General features: G+C 40.5%; 1 protein-coding gene across 2 annotated transcripts in view; it reads left to right on the top strand.

Annotated features, from left to right (window-relative positions):
* Positions 1-912: 912 nt before the first annotated feature.
* Positions 913-17,090, top strand: part of PPP1R21 (protein phosphatase 1 regulatory subunit 21) — a 29,280-nt gene continuing 13,102 nt past the window's right edge. The window contains exons 1-12 of one of the 2 annotated variants that reach the window (XM_082048350.1): positions 913-1,042; positions 3,960-4,028; positions 4,463-4,609; positions 5,754-5,855; positions 6,554-6,718; positions 6,818-6,876; positions 9,265-9,359; positions 11,759-11,811; positions 12,201-12,350; positions 15,389-15,490; positions 15,566-15,654; positions 16,480-16,616. In XM_082048350.1, coding sequence (XP_081904476.1) covers positions 983-1,042; positions 3,960-4,028; positions 4,463-4,609; positions 5,754-5,855; positions 6,554-6,718; positions 6,818-6,876; positions 9,265-9,359; positions 11,759-11,811; positions 12,201-12,350; positions 15,389-15,490; positions 15,566-15,654; positions 16,480-16,616 — 1,228 coding nt within the window. In that variant the 5' untranslated portion in view covers positions 913-982. Of the gene's footprint in view, positions 1,043-2,220; positions 2,251-3,959; positions 4,029-4,462; positions 4,610-5,753; positions 5,856-6,553; positions 6,719-6,817; positions 6,877-9,264; positions 9,360-11,758; positions 11,812-12,200; positions 12,351-15,388; positions 15,491-15,565; positions 15,655-16,479; positions 16,617-17,090 lie in introns of those variants that run through there. The other variant, XM_082048349.1, reaches the window with a different exon arrangement.

Here is a 17,090-nt window from a genome sequence, read left to right as displayed (position 1 = left end):
TTTGGCAAATCTGAGGATATAGAAGAACAGGATAATAGTGGGCACGGTCCAAGCAATCTCTGCAGGACGATGCCTGAGTGGTGAAGCTGAAAGCAGGTTCTGAAACAAAGGAGCCTGCCGGCTGGAGGCAGCACAGAAGGGCCCCCCCGGGAACCACCGGGTGCAGATACTCAAAATGACCCCAAGCCTGTGGAACTCGAGTTTGTACCGCGGGCCCGGCGGTAACACACGGGTCACCCCCGTTCCCTCCGTCAGGATAATGGCGGGGAAGGTTGAACGCAGTAGGAAGCGCCGGATGCTGCCACCGATTAATCCCATCCCTGCCCCTCGCTGCAAACCATGAGAAACTACCTCGCTGCCTTTTGTTTCACTTGCTCACTGATGGCTCCGCCCTCACACACGGGCCGCGGGACCGGCCGGGCCCCCTGGTGACCTCCCCGCGCCGCCTCCGCACGCCCGGAGCCGCGGGCCCGAGCGCGGGGCGCCCCCTAGCGACAGCCCTGACTAGGCCGGGGGCCGCGGCCCCGGCGCTCTGCCCGGGCAGGGACGGCTCCGGGGCAGCACCCGCCGCTGTCCGCGTCGCGATCCGCGACGTGACCACCCCGGCCACCGCCCCCGGGCTCCCCGTCCGCCCCCGCTCGGCCGGACGCTGCTCCCAGCGCGGCCGATGCTTTTTGAGCGGCTTGTGGCCCCGTAGGCTCCAGGCCGCGCGGGACCCGGCGGCTGTTACTGTGGCAACGGAGGCAGCTGCGCTCCCCGTCACGTGGTCCGGCCCGCCCCCTCTCGCGGACCCGCTCACCCCCGTGCCGCCATCTTGGAAGTTGCGTCAAGATGGTGGCGCCGGCGACTTAAGCTCCGCCCCCCCGGCCATGTGGGTGGTCTTGTGGCGTCATCACGCTCCCGCCGCCTGAACCCGGAAGTGCGTCGTCCCTTGGCGGGCGTGCGGGGCCGGGGCCCGCGTCCGCCCCGAGCTGGCGGGGCCATGGCGGCCGCCGCGGAGCTGCAGGGGAAGTACCAGAAGCTGGCTCAGGAGTACTCCAAGGTACCAGGCGCCAGAGCCCGTCCCCGATCCTCCGCGAGCGGCGGCCGCCGCCCCCCGGCCGGTGCCGCCCCCTCCAGCCGCTCCCTGCGCGCGGGCTCGGGCCGTTACGCGCCCAACGGCCGCTCTGAGGGGAGGGACCTTCCCGCTCGCCCGGGGTGCGGGTTGGCGGGGCCGCCTGCTCTGCCCCGGCGCTGCCGCAGGTTGGCGGGGGCCGGAGCCCTCCAGCCGGAGCGCGGCTGCTCAGGGCTGGAACGCAGGTTTCTGTGGTAGCGCTAAGTGTTGGGGCCCGAGGCTGCCTCTTCTCGGGGCGAGGTGAGGGCGGATTTGGCCAGGCAGAGGAGCTGCGGGCTCGCAGGTGCCGAGGAGCACAGCGCTGCCCAGTGCCGGCGGAGCAGCAAAGCGGCCTCGTCTGCAAAGCACCGAGTAGGACGGCGGGCTCGGCTATAGCAGGGAAGCCAAACTAGCAGTGCTTTCCCTTCCTGCTCCACTTCCCAGCCAGGCGTGGGGCTTAGTTATCGTTGTGGCTCTTGTTCTGGCATCCCACTCATAGACTCTGAGTTTGCTTTGTCTGGTGGGTGTAGGAGTCGAGCGGTACTTGCAGTGGTGTTGCAGTGTCCTGGGAGTGAGGACACTCGATTTCATACTTGCCTCATGTCTGTTCCCAGTCTTCTGCAGCTGCCCTGGGTGACTTTGCTTCCTGTTTCTGGTGCTGCTTAACAGAGTATTTGTGAACATTTCTGGCCCATAGCAGAGAATGTCTTTCTAACGTGCTTGAGGTGACTTTTTAAATGATGGAGACCTGATTAACACAGAACTGTTCATTCTTGTTTCTTCACTAAAAGGAAGAGGAAACTGATGGTCTTGAATGGCATAATTCTTCAACGACCTTGGTAAAGAAAGCCAGCACTTTGGTTTTGTGTAGCCCAGCATCCAAGTGTTTGGCAAAAGGCACTTGACTGTATTTGACACCTTTCTCTAAATTACAGACTGATGTATTTTTAAATACTGTTGTCCTTGGAACTGCTATAAAAAAAAGCTGTGCAGAATCTAAATTGTTCACAGATATTTTTTTTTTTTTAATGCTTCCACAAAATCATTTTAAGAAAGCAGAATTCACTTTGAGGCTTTGTAGGTCAGAGTTCATATTTCATGTTGCTTTCTACAGTGGCTCTGCAGTATCTTGGAGACTAGAAATGGCTCAGGATAAGGTAATTGACGGACATTGTTTGATTCCTGAATGAAACTTTGACATGTGGGCTTTTGATTATAGCTTGTGAAAGTTCTAGCTACTGGATCCTCTTTTTTTAATATCATGGTGTCTAAAACCTTTCTTCGAACTTCCGCTTTGCAACTTGAAGCTGGTGGTGTTTCATGGATTCTTCATGAGAACTATTTCTTGGCTTAATCCCGCTCCTTGTGCAACAACTTCAGGGCATTGTGGATTTGTGGATAAATTTCCTGTTTCTGTAAATGATCAGTTGTTCAATTGGCTGTTTGTGTGCAGGTAGAAATGGAGACTAGCACTGGGAAACTATTTGCCTGTTCACTTAATCATGTTGTGGAAGCCAAAGGCAGAGGTAGACACTCAAGGAGTGCCAAGGGACGTATCTGCGAAAGGATTGTGTTCTCTCTTAGTTTATGGCACAGTCCAGAAGATGGATGTGTATTTTCAGAGTCTTCTTTGCCTCAAGTTTCAGCTTCTGTCTCTCTTGCACAACCCTGATGGAAGTAATGGTCAAAAGGCTCTTTCAACTTGTGACAGCCTTTGATGGGTCACCCTTCAGCTTGGCTATCTCAGTGCGACACGACTGAGCTGGATTATTCACTGCATTTGACACGTTCCTGCATTAGTAGCTGTGGAGGAAAAAAAGGCATAGAAGACTACTGCACTGCTTTTTCTTGCTTTGAAGTCTTTCTGTTGTGCTCTTGCAAGTTTCTTCTCTTGCCTTTGTGATGCCTCAGCAGCACAGTGGGAATACTGCAGAGCAAAGCCTGTGCTTAGTAATGTCAACTGACTTTTGACCTTTCAAATATATTCAGTCATCAGACTGAAAAGATTAGCTGTTGCTGTTTTACAATGAATCTCGCCTTTTATGCGCCTGCCAGAGGTATTCCCAAACACTATACAAACCCTTTTAATTTATATCTGCAACAGCTGGACTCAAGCATGTCAAATGAATACAGACTGCCCTTGAAGAAACCAGGATGCAAGGAATGAGAAGATGGAACTGTTGGTATCCTCATTGCTGCAGGGTATAGGTACTCTGTGAAGTGACTGGGAAATAGATTTCTTGAGTATCACTTTCCACCACAGGGATTTTAGCTCAGATTTGTGATAAGTAAGATAAGTAAGTCCTAGAGGGCTTTTTCTTCTGTGCTTTCTATGTTTTTTCCTGAAGTGTTTGTCAAGCTGTTCTCTCTAGATTATCTGTTGCTACTGGTAGTGAGTATTTTTGAATTGGAATATAGTTAAGCTCTTCTGGAATTGATACAGATTTTGACTTTGTTGTGGAGCCGTGCTTATGTTCCAGGACCTGTCATGAACAGTTTTGGGAAGAAGAGAGGAGAAACAGAAATAGCACTGAATATGAGCAAGAACTTGATCAGTCAAGGAAGAAATTGCAACTTTTCCATATTAGTTCAATGTTCTTAAAACCTTAACTATATTTAAGTAACTGATATTCCAAGATTTTATTGAGAAATTATCTTCTATTTTACCAAAATATTCAGATGGTAAACCACCTTCTTGTTTCTTGGCAGTTTAGGATATGAATTGGATAATTTTTTCAACCTGGTACCACTATTGTCTACCTCAGCAGAATACTTTGCAAAGCATACGCAACTGATGCTCTCATGAGAGAATATGATGCACATATTTCTTTGTCTTGCATTGTTATTCACATTTTCTATTTTTCAGCTTCGAGCTCAGAACCAAGTACTGAAAAAAGGGGTTGTGGATGAACAAGCGAACTCTGCTTCTCTGAAGGTAATCTCTAAAACCTGCTTATGTCAGATGTATTAAGCTGTCACAAAACAGGTAAATGTGAGGGGTAAATGGGAATACTTTTTAATCAAAGTATTGCAATTAAAACAATGAGGAAGGAGCCTGATTTAGTAAAAGAATGTCTGTTCTGCAACTAGTCTTCATTGTTCTCTGCAGGTTTTTACTTTTTAAAAGTGGAAGGTTGCTTCTTCATTAATAACTTATAGAATGAAGCACCTACTTGAGTGTGATCTGTGGGCAGCTCAAGGAAGTGAAATCTGTGTTTTAGTTAAAAAGCAATACTTTTTACTTCTTCAGTGTTCAAATAGTGAAAAAAGCAATTTTTTAATGTGTTTTTTTTAATGTAATACTTCTTATTAAAAGCATGTGTTGAAAGTAAGCGTGAAATTTAAAAATTAAACTTTTTGGTCATTCAGGAGCAACTGAAGATGAAGGATCAATCACTAAGGAAACTGCAACAAGAAATGGACAGCTTGACCTTTCGAAATCAGCAGCTTGCCAAGCGAGTGGAGTTACTTCAAGATGAACTTGCATTAAGTGAAACAAGGGGCAAGAAGAACAAAGTATGTGCTAAAGGCAAAAAAAATGTTGCTTAGCAGATGTCTGTAGTTACACTTATACGGTCCTAAAATTACATTCAGCTCTTTGAAGGCAACTGTGAGGCTTATGTGGCCCTTGGTGAAAATGAGTTTGACACTCCTGCTGTAGGGCCTTACTGTATGTAAATTGTATTGAACACACCCCCACTAAATTTCATGTCACCCTTACTTCAGAGACTTGCTATTGAGAGACCATGTAAATCACGTCTAAAACTATATAGACTAAAGTTCAGAAAACTGTTTAGATTAAGATTGGGATAGATTACTTGTGTACCTGCAATCCTTCTACAAGGAGGAGAAGATATGCCTGTATCTCAGGTGTTCATAGGCTGACATCAAATGCAGAGATAGCTTAGCTGTCCCAAACACTTGACGTTCACTGTTAAGTTTAAATGTAAACAGTCTTCATTTTGATTGATGGTGGTGCTGCCTTTGTTCAGCAGTGTGGGATTTGCTGTTGGTCTCTTGAGTCTTTTGGATGAAATGGCTGGCAAATGAGGAAACAGTTGGCAGAGAGATATCTGCATTCTCAGGGTAGTTGGTGGACAGTGAAGACCGTGTGTTTTCCAGTGCCACCTCATGCTGCAGCCCACCATGGGATAGTGGTTATTCCTGGTCCCTGCTGAGACCAGACCAGCTTACACCTGGACACTTGGTGGGAGCAGATGTGCCTTAAGCACAGCTGCCAAAACAAATAAGCCTGTGTGTGTGTAGGGCTTCATATTACTGTCTGCATGGAATCATGCAAGATTCAAATGATGTCAAATGGGCACCTGCCCCTACAAGCAATTTCATGTGTGTGTGGGTGTGATGCCTGAGTAGAGGCTTTCCTGAGTCCTTATTGAGTTAGTGTTCTACCACTCCACTGTAACAACAGTGTGAAGGAAAATGTGCTGCTTTTAGGCTCATGCTGTGTGCAATATCACAGAATCACGGAATGTTAGGGATTGGAATATGTGTAGCTTTGGATATATTAATCAATGTAAGAAAGAGATATACTCACCTCTGTTGGGAGTTTGCAATAGTAGGTGCTTTCATATACTTGGGCATGGGCTTTGGGATACCTGCAAAGATTTGGAGATAATGAATGCATTTTATTTTCTTTTAGAAAAGTGCAGAATCCTCATCTCAGTTGAGTCAAGAGCAGAAAAGTGTCTTCAATGAAGATCTTCAGAAGAAGATAGAAGAGAATGAACGACTACATATACTTGTGAGTGAAACTTTTCTTAGCCTTTCTTTTTAGTTGAGAAAACTGGTCACATTAAGAAAGATAGAGAAAAGAAAATGCCATATGAAAACTAGTGAGTTTTGAAGCTTAGTTGTATGCAAAATGGTAGATTAGATCAGATAACTTGTTTATAAAGATGTTCACTGGGCAAATGAGAAGGTATTTTGACTTTAGATTCTTAAGACAGCATGTGGAATAACTCGCATAATATGTGTTTTCTCATTTAGGTTTTTAACTTCTGGTGATGCTTAGCCACCTTACTGAAAATAGCCATATAGTTGGTACTGGGTCGAAATTTCTTTTTAGTTCACTGTTTCAAAATTGCCTTAAAGCTTGAAATATTTCCTGCAAGTTGTGATAATTAAGTTACTTTACTGAAATGGAATGCATTTTACTTCAGTTTAGAAAACCTGAGAAAGACCTATCACTCAAGTTTAATTTTGCAGGTGTATACTATTAATGAGCAATATATTTAAGGAATGCTTGGTACTACAAAACTTTAATAAATACAATGTGCTTTTTCCCTTGAATCTTTTCTATGTAAACACCATCATAAAATTTGTATTTATATGAGAAATAGTACTTGTTATTTATCTGGACTAGCTAATTGGTATAACTCATACGACTGGATTGTGTAGTAAAATGAAGCTTTCATATGATCTCTGCTTCTCTTCTTTTAGTTCTTTGAAGCAGATGAGCAACACAAACGTTTAGAAGCGGAGCTGAGAACTAGACTTGAGGTTTTGGAAACAGATGCTGCCCAGCATCAAGCTGTGGTAGACAGTTTAACAAGGAAATACACGGATACCATAGAAAAGCTGCAGAATGATAAAGCCAAATTAGAAGTAAGGAATTTTCCTCTTACTTGCAAGTTTGAAAAGTTCTGAAATGAAATATCTTGCTGTGTCAGTACTTACATTGTGAGATTATCTTCTTGCATAAAGATCAAGTCTCAGACACTAGAAAGAGAAGCTAAGGACTGTAGGCTTCGAACTGAAGAATGGTAAGTGTTTTTATTTAATATAATGACAAATTCATTTAAAGAAATAAATGCTGTAAAAGATTAACTGGTTTATTTTTAGAGAATAGTACCTTAAAAACACAAAACAAAACCACAACACCTTGAAACTCAAAATTCTGGACAACAGCACATAAACATCAAGACTGCAGGTCAGACTTCTTTTCCTTCTGCTGAGTGTGTAACTAGACAATCAATTCCACAGATTCAACTTTCAGTGAGGGCAGTTATCTCAAACTATTTTGAATAGCTGTGAAGGTGATGAAAGCTTGAAGAATTTATTTGTAATGGATTTCTAGAAAAAGTAAAGAAACTACTGAACTTGTATGAAGCAAAGATTTGTGAGATTTTTATGAACTGCCTTTAAAAATGAAGCTTCAGTAAGATATACTGAGACAACTGGCTGAAAAGAATTTCAAAAAATCCCCCTCCACTCCAAAGGCTTCTTGAGCAATTGCCTTTGCCTCAGGTATAACAAGCTCAGCTAGAATATTTGAAAGTTTGTATTGAGGGATTGTATTGTTAGTTTTGGAATAGCTTCATTATCTTGAAGACAAATTGTAGAAAATAGGAAGAAATTGAGGACTGTGGGCCAAACCAAATTACGGTGCACTTCCCTGAAGTTCATTATTAAGGTGCGTTTTTTAAAGATATATGTGCAGGATAGATATTTAATGGATAAAATGCATAGTGAATGATCAGATGAGTTCCTTCTTTCAAATGGTAACCTTGGAGCATATATTTTAACTGTTTTGATAGATGCGAAGATACTTGAATTCCAATTACTCTCTTCTAATACAGGTCAGGGTTTCACTAAGAATGACTTGCAGAAGAGGATGAAAGCTGTGGTTTGCTGCTGTTTTGCTTTTTTTGTGGGGTTTGAAGAACAGTATAGTCTTGATCTGCTGGTGTTGAGAGCTTGTCCATCATGTTCTATGATGACTGAGTAGTTAATGTCACTGTAAGAAATTGTCCCTACTGTTTTAAGAAGGGAGGCTTCTAAAAAATATTCAAGCCTGACAGTACTTTATTTTAAATACTGAAATCGGTATCTAATGCACACGTGACAGAAGGTGTTTTTGAGAACACTACTCTTCTGTTTTCCCTACTCTTTCAGGGGAAGGGATCCATTTGCCTCCAACACCCATACTTTATTTGGGAAAGCCAGGGGATATGAGACTTGACAGCCTGCATGCCTTGAAAATTAAAGGGCAGAATGTAAAACAAAACATATCACACTGCTTGTTTGCCATTACTTTATAGTACAGAAAGAAAACATAATCCATACTTTTGCGGTTTGTCTGTGAGTTTATTTTCTATCATGCCAAATGCTACTGTGGTTCATGCTGTACGGTTTCTATGCAATTTTGGAGCTGCTGTACAAGATAAATAATTGTTAATGTGTATGAGCTACTTATTGGACAGTTTCTTCATATCCTACTTGTCTATTTTTGATTACTTTTCCTTGTTAGTCCTGATAAATTTCCATGTATCAGTGTTTTTATAAATGAGGGAAAAAACTGTCACTTTGACACCTTCCCCCACCCTCTGCTATATGAGCAGGAGTTCTAGATGTCAAACAGGAAGCAAAACAGTGAAGAATTTGGGGGCCTAAGTTGGGTAAGGTGTGGAATTTGGTCTGAATCGATATGCAGTAATCTTTGACATATATACATGTATAATGCTGGAGTATGTTACTATTAATCTCAAGAATCTATACTAATGATATTGCTAATCTTAATAACTAAGGCTCACATCTATGTACACAATCAAATGCAAGTGAAGCAGATCTAGAGAAAAATCTATTTTGAATGCGTCGAAACGTAATCGCCAAGTCTTGTTGGAATGAGCCGTGTCATACCAGGGTTCAGATATGGGGGTTTCAAAGGCTTGTGAGGTATTTCTAATAGTGATGTGACATAGTTAACTGAGTTATCAACAACTCACTGCTTGCATATTGGAATACTGCATTGGATATATTGTAACTATTTTAAAGGCGCTTTTGCATTCCCATTCAAATTCCAGTAGAAAATATTACTTTCATATAGCTTTTACAGTAATTGCAGAACTGGAAAATAATGTAAAGATTAACTCTGAAGTCAGTTTAGCTTCTCAATGGAATTTAGCATTTACAACAGTTTATTGCATCTTTCACTGCATTTCCTAGGGATTAAAATACTGTGCCATATATTAAATAAAGGAGGAAAAGTTATTCCTGTTGTCCTAATTTGATCTAACTTCTAGGAGATAGATACCTGTATACTCAAGGGATGCCTATGGTGAGCTGGGATATTGGTGATACAGGTTAAATTTTAAAGGTTTACAATATATGTGTGTGTGTGTGGTTTTTTGTTTTGTCTTTTTGTTATTTAGCCAGCAACAGTTAAAGAATCTTCAAGCAGCTTTGGGCAGTAGACTGGAAGAATCTCTATGCATAATCAATGAAAAAGTACCTTTTAATGACACAAGTATGTATTGCCTTGGTTTCTTGTTTAATTTTGGGTACCCATCTGGAGGAAGTACTCATTATGAATTAAAATGTATTAGCTGTAAGAAATCTTGGACATCTGAACAGACTCCTGGAGGTAATTGTAATAAATATTCATAATATTCATCATAATCTCATCTAGTGATCTTAAAATTTCAAGTTTTTAGATAAATATTTCTCTCTAATGAAAATCAAAACTTTTAAAAGCTTTTGAGTAATTTGCCACTTGTCTTGCTTAGTGTTGATAGAATATTGTAAAGGATGAAGGAACGATGTCAATTTACTGTTTTCTCCATGAAGATTTCTTTAGTTACTCATCTCAGACTATTATTTTTTGACAGGATGCATTAAAGAATTACAGTAAGATGGGGATAAACTAGTGGCTGCAGAGGTGTTGACTTTGAGGCATTGCATCAGTACTTAGTATTAGTGGGAAGTCTGCCAGCGTGGCTCATGTCTGGTCAGAGGACACTCAGCCTAGTTCTTACCTGTGGTTTGTCTCAAACTTTTTCGTCTTTTTGCAGGGGGGAGGGGAAACCTTTGAATTTTGGGGACCTTTGCCTGAAGCACCCTTTTTTCCTTGCCCCTTTTTTTTTTTTTTTTTTTCCTCTGCTTCCTTTCCAACAGCTACTAGATAAACCAAAGTGCAGCAGACACCAGAAGTTTGGAGCGCTCAGCCTATGCATTGCTTTGGTGTAAGGGTTGGTTAGTTTGTGCCAGATCAGTGCTGCATACTGTCTGTTTTTGTAAACGGCTTGAACACAAGGCTGTACTGGGCCAGGCAGCAGTCTGTACTCTCCTGCAATGAGACTAGGAGGACTTGTAATAGTGAAAAAAGCTGAAGGTAGTGGAGAAGGAGCAGAGAAGTGAAAATGGGCTGCTGAATTTCCCGTAGGTTTTATTTGCAGCTTTTGCATTGTTCATTCAGTTTAAAACTTGGTGGCAGTGTTTTGAATAGCCTTAGGTTCTCTAAAAGCTCATCTGGTGCGTACAGCAGGGATAAGCCTTCTGAGTTCTCCGCTGGGTTGGCAATGCAGTGAGTCTCAGCTTAGAAACACCAGATCATTTTCTCTTTAGGATATGTTGACTCTCATACAGCGTGTTATGCGTAGATGTTGGTGCCTGGAGTTGATACCCTTTTAACTTCCTTCCTCTCACAAGGATCAGTTTGCCTGGCATCTCTTGCCTGTTTCTACTTCTCTGGCTTCTTTAGAGCTCTTTTTTTTTTTTTTTTTTTTAAACAGGTAGTTATTGTTGTAGTGAGAACTTCACAGATAAATTATCTGCTACCTCAGCTGCCATAACATTATGTCTTCATTTGTGTAGAAAACACTACAAATGTTGGATGGCTCCTTAGTGGTAGAAGAATGAAAGTCAGGAAGTCTCTGCTGTGGATTCCAGCTGTCTTGCTGTAGGCTCTGTAATTGGTTTTAAGTGTAACTAGCAGCTGGCTTCAGTTCCAGTAACAATGAAATGACTTGTTGGCTGCTAAGCATGATTTTGAGAATAGAAAGATAAAAGCTTTCTGAAGCACTTACTACAAGTAAGAATCAGTAATTTTGGACAGAGTTTTTTGTTCTGAATGCAACTGCATCTTCCCATGTGTTAATTGCTGAATGTGAATGATATAAAAGGAATTAGAAACTGTTAATTTCCTTTGTGTTCAAATTTTAAACTGAAGTGGTAATTATTCCATTTAATTGAGAATGGATGTGATTCCTTTTAAATCTATAAGACTTTGTAACCTCTTCTCTAGGTGCAAATATCCCTCTACCTCTTTAAAACTTGTGCCTGTTTGTAGTTGAATAATCATTCTAGTTGCTCTGTAACCAGAATAGAATGCTGAAATGTGTGGAGAGTACATCCTTGTCTAAATGATCAATAAACCAAGTACACACAGGAGCTTTATTTAAAAAAAAAAAAAAAGGCAAACCATTAAAAAATATATTAATCTTATTTGGCAGTCCCTGGAATGTAACTGAAATTTGAAGATCATCTTGAATGCTTTAAGGGTTTTTTTTTTTAAGTTTGTTTTTTTTTTTTTTTTTTTAAAGATGAATACTGTTCTTTTATGCAAGAGGATTCTGCTATACCTATCAAATTCAGGGTGTTCAGGTGGTTAAATTTGACTTACAATCTGAGGCAAGTATGGAAGTGCTTTCTCTCCACCTGGTCACAGTAACAATTCTTAAGCAAGGATGTAAGGATGTTCAGGTATACTTTACTGAAGCCAGTTGTTTGTATCTTTTTAGTTAATATTATTTTAACTGTAATATTACTGCAATGAAATTTTGTGTTTAAAAAAGTCACGATTTACCAATAAATGTGTTTTAAAAGCAAAATTTAATAAGTGCATTTAACTCAGTTTTTGTCCTGTAGGATCTAATCAATACAATGCTCTGAATGTACCATTGCACAACAGAAGATATCAGGTAAGCACTTTTTATGGCTATATATGCAAAGATGCAACTTTCTGCACAGATATTCAATAAAACCAATCATTTTAGTGGCCTGAAATGGCAGAAGATAGCCTATCTCACACCTATCATAATATTCCAAGGAAATTCTGCTCCCAAAGCCTCACTGGTTGTATGAAATACAAACATACTTTGTTAGTCATAGGAAAACATGCCCTTCTGTGTGGCATTGTCGCTTATTCATAAACTTTAAAAATTAAGTTAAAGATAATTACTGCTATGTATTTCAGGCTGAGCTAGTAAAAAGAAATCATTGTTAGTAATTTTTTGTATCCAACCATAGAATTTTTTCAAATTTAAATAGGTGCATGTCCAATATAATGATTCTATAACTGTCTTTACAGCTGAAGTTACGAGATCTCGCTGGCCAGGCCCTGGCTTTTGTTCAAGAACTTGTAACAGCTCTGTTGAACTTCCATACGTACACTGAGCAGAGGGTACAGATCTTTCCCATTGATTCTGCAACAGACACCATATCGCCATTAAATCAAAAGGTAAAGCTTACAGATTTCAGCTACAAGTATATTTAGTTATGTAGACTTTCGTGAGTGAATAATCTTAGTCATTCCGACTTCTGCAACCTTTACTGGAATGCTATGAGTGTGTTCCTGAGAGGCAGCCTCTCCTGCATGAGAAGTCTTTTCTGTTGGGTGAATTCTCTGAATGTGGGTGAAGGTACGTAGCTGCAGAGAATCCTTTTCCCCTGTGCCTCAAGACTTTGCTTTTTAAGTGCTAAATTAAAGTACATTTGTCAAAAATTCAGCTGGCTTATTTTAAAATACACAAATATTGCACCGCTAAATAGATGCTTGACTTAGTTAATGCACTGGGGCATGGGAGGTGTTGACACAGAAGATCTTGTGTTTAAAGTGTTCAATAGTAATTTGAAATAAACTGGATGCAGAGTAGGCTTATGAAGGAGAGAACTTAGACTCTGCTCCCCTGTCAAAAAACAACTTTATAATCTGATTTTGGGCTTTTTGTGTGAAGACCTTTCCTGTAAGTTTTCTGAAGCTTCAAGTTTATAAAGCATGTGGAAATTATTACGAGAAACCTGACCTGTCTCTTTCTGTGCAACTCTATGGGGAGACTTTTCTGAGAGTATCATTCATTGCTGTTAAGCTGCATCTTTTGACTTCCTATGCCATGAAGCATGGAAAAGAACTTTGTACACATGGATTTTTGTGGGGTTGCATATATGTATGCTTTGCGATAAAAATGCTTTAACATCAGAATTGTTGACTTCATAGTGCAAGTGGACTGATGTGCATTTAAGTTGCTGGATGACAGTATTTTCTGGTTCAGACTATAATTTCAATTCATTAGTTTGTAGGGTGAGACTTAAGCTACCGAGAGGGACATGATTTGCATTCATCAGATCGCTGCAATGCATGTAGTGGCAATATTAACTATCACAAAACTTTCCTGTTGTTGGGAAGACCTTCTTTAATCTCTTTGCAGGCAACAAGTTTGCTCATGAAGGTGTTTATCCACTAGAAAAATCACGTTCTATTTACCTTCTCAGTTGTTTCAACTGTTTCAATCAAGAATACGCTTTTAAAGACATTCAGCACAGATCTTAGTTTGAGAACAGTATTTTCTCGCTCCTGCCACCAAATGTACTCAAAATGGCATATCCTTCTTGTGAAAATTGTTCTGCTTTGTCATCTTTGAAATTCTTTGGGACAGGAACTGTGTCTCCTTGTTTAAGTGGCACAGTGTGGTGATTGGATTCTACAGACACTACTGCGCTTTACATGAAGGATAAAATCAGGTTTCTTAGATGTGACTTGTCACGCACTTTTTTTTCTTAATGTCCTAGTTAACACTTCTTTGCTTTTCAGCAGGGAAGTGCTTCCACACAGCTGAAACATGCAACTTAATCACAACTGTAATTTGATTCCCCTTTTGACTCTGATTCAGTAGTTCAGGCTTTGTTTGTTTTCATAATTATGTCTTGTAGTCTACCCCATTGTGTACTCATGACCTAACTGCCACAGTGCACGCTGTGTCTTGGGGCTTTTGCCTTGACTTTCCAGCAGTGAAGCATCTTCATCACTCACTGAAGCTGCTGTTGCTCCCATATTTTTGATTAATTTATCTGTTTGGCAAGTGTTCTCAGTGTGGTCTTAGCTCCTCCACTGAGTGGTTCAAAAACCTCCCAGTAATGTGGTAGAGAAAATGAGACGAGTGTCACATAGTGGCTTAGCACGCTTGCACTGATTTATTTTTCCCCAACTCCAGGTCTTGTCTGGCGCTTTCGAGCTATTTTCCCCACCAAACACTCAAACTAGATGTGGACAATTCCCTTCCAGGTTCAAGTATTCCTTTTCTCTTTAAGTATTGGATTGCTGGGTTCTGCTGGGTCTTCAGCATCCTGCCAGATAACTCCAGTCCTCTCTTTTGCAACACAAGTCAGGAGCGTTCTGCATGTGTTACTTCTTCCTCCTTAGATATAGGAATTTTCCCTAATTCCATCCAGATTTGTGCATGCATGTATGAGAGCTTGGCATCTCTCCTCTTGTTAACACTGTGTTACTGCACTGTAGTAATTCAATAAATTATTAAAATTTCTCACACCTTATTTGCCTGGAACCTTTAGCTACTATTGTGGTATAAATAATGAAAGGTGAAGGTATCTTTCCATGGGGTAAAATAAAAGCCAAGATCACTTTTGACTACCTATGTCAATCTCTGTAAAAAGCTTTTTGTAATACTGTGGTATCAAAATTGAGAGCTGACAGTACTGTTACGTTTTGATTGTAAGAGTAAACACCTTGGTTCTTGGGCATACTTTTTTGAGGGCAAAATCACTCACAGAATTTACTTAAGCAATTTTTAGCCAAGTCAGTTCTATGAGGCCAAAGTTTTATAATTGCCCAAACCTGTTATAGTTCTTGAACGGAAGAATTCTCAGTTTGATTAGTTACCGCTCCATCCTTTGCATTGGCATAGGCATGTTTTGACGGTGTTGAAAACTGGGCTGGACACAGATGAAGATTAAAATGTATCTCTTGCTCTCAGTTTTAACTGGGTTTAGTTCTTCAATGCTTTGTACAGCATAGCTGTGCGAATGTTTGTGCTGATGCAGAGGACAAGGGCTGAGAGGCAAACAATACATGAGAGGAAGGTAGGATAGTTTATTCTGGTGGCTTAATGGTGCATGGAGCTAGTCTTAATTCGATGGAGTTGAGCAAGGAATGCAACAATATTTAAACTTAAAAAGCAGGGGTTTGGTGCGCTGTGCATGGCAGTTAAAAGGATAGAGGGTGCTGTGGCAAAGCCTGAGATAGGGTTTTGCCTGGACTTCCATTGTAGTCTTTGCTGTTTCTCACTTTCCCTCAAGGTGTGTGTTTGTGGGTCTTGTAGAGGAGGCTGCTGTACATCACTGAACTGTTGTATCTTGTTAGTGACGTCCTGGGGATCATTTAAAATGACAGGTGCTTTGCTAAAGTGGACTGTTCGATTGTTAACTTGAAACAGTTTGCAAGAGCCTTCAGCAAGCACCATTTTAAAATCTCTCTGTACTCAGTTTTCACAGTATCTTCATGAAAATGCTTCATATGTTCGCCCTCTGGAGGAAGGAATGCTTCACTTGTTTGAGAGTATTACAGAAGATACTGTGACAGTCCTGGTAAGATTTTATATTTTTAGTATTGAAAAATATTTTCACAGAGCAAAAATGCTTATGTAGTGTTTTTCCTTCTAGGAAACAGCTGTGAAATTGAAGGCCTTCTCAGAACATTTAGCTTCCTACTTATGCTTTTTAAGAAAGATTCTTCCTTATCAGTTAAAAAGGTACTTTTAATTTGATAGATCAAAATAAAGGGGCACTAAGTGTCAGGTGTGCAGCATTGTCAACATCTACATATGTTTAAAGGGCAGAACTTTTTTTTTTCCTACTGGTTTTTGAGCTTTTAGGTTATGAATGTTTTTTTTTTTCAGCTGGGCGTTAGAGTTAAAAATAGGTATTTTAAAGCCTTTTTTCTCCTCTCACAGATGAGAATTTAAGGAAAGCTGCACAGATTTTTAATGTTTCCTCATTTTATAGCATTGGTACTATTCAGGTACAATACACTGAAACTGTTAATTTCTTGAGTCTGTCTGAAGATTATTTATCGTATGGTAAATATAACACTGTAGTAAAACTTGCCCAGTTGCACATCCCTTCTGCAGGGAAAATCCTTGTTCCTGAGTGGGTTGAAAGGTTGTGAATTATTAGTGCAAAGGCTTGCTTAAAGAGAGTCTTTGAATTAAGGAAGAAGGGAAAAGCTTATTTTATTCCTTTTTTGTACATGTTCTCCGCTCCTTGGGAAGCAAAAGGTAAATTATACATAGTAGAGGAAAAGGTCTTTAAACTAATGCAATCAATTCCTTGCCATGAGCGTGAACTGTTCCTGGCTTGTGACTGAAGCTCCTAAGAGTGGGGATAGTACATGTGCACAGCAATTTTCATATATTGCTAACTTACTCTGATATGTTAACCTTTCTAAAATAAATTCCTAGTCTGTTATTGCTTTGGACTGGGTATGTAGAGAACACTAGTTACCTACTCAAAAACTCACGATCTTGTTTTTTAAAATAAATGCTCACTTTTAAAAAACATAATTCATATATTCCTAGTTTGGAAGAAGAGTGTGAGTCTTCTCTTTGCACAGCTGCTTTGAGAGCTAGGAATATGGATCTACACAGAGACATGAAAAGGCTGACTGCAATCTTTGAGAAGCTGCATACATATATTAGTCTTCTTGCGTTACCAAGTAAGTTTTGGCTCTGTTAACCAACTTTGTGACTGGAAGATATCGTTTTCCTCTCAGATCAGTTTAAAAAAACAAACAAAACCCAGACAAACAAAAAAATCCCAAAGAACACCCTGCCACTCCAAAAAAACACGCACAAACCCCCCATGCTTCTATGATAGAGGAAAACAGGAAACAAGGTTAATGCTACCCTTTAGGCACAGTCTAAACTGTGGGGCAAGTGAGTTCTGCATTATGCTCCAACAAATTGGATGCTTTGATCCAGGCTAGGAGACTTGAGTGTTTATTTAATGCTCTGCACTCTTCTTTTGGGGTAGACATGGGCATGGGGTAGGCCTGGAAATTACCAAGCAGTCATGGGGTGCCACATTTTAGATAGTCATAGTTAACTGTAGAAGAGAAGAAATTACTGTAGGTTTTTATAGTAAAATTGACAGTATGTCTTTTGTCATCTCTTAATCATCAAATTGCTAA

Source organism: Streptopelia decaocto (assembly GCF_964273445.1).
Source record: "Streptopelia decaocto genome assembly, chromosome: 3".
NCBI classification, from domain to species: Eukaryota; Metazoa; Chordata; class Aves; order Columbiformes; family Columbidae; genus Streptopelia; species Streptopelia decaocto.
The sequence above is the reverse complement of the archived record's forward strand: the minus strand, read 5'-3'. Positions and strand labels throughout refer to the sequence as shown.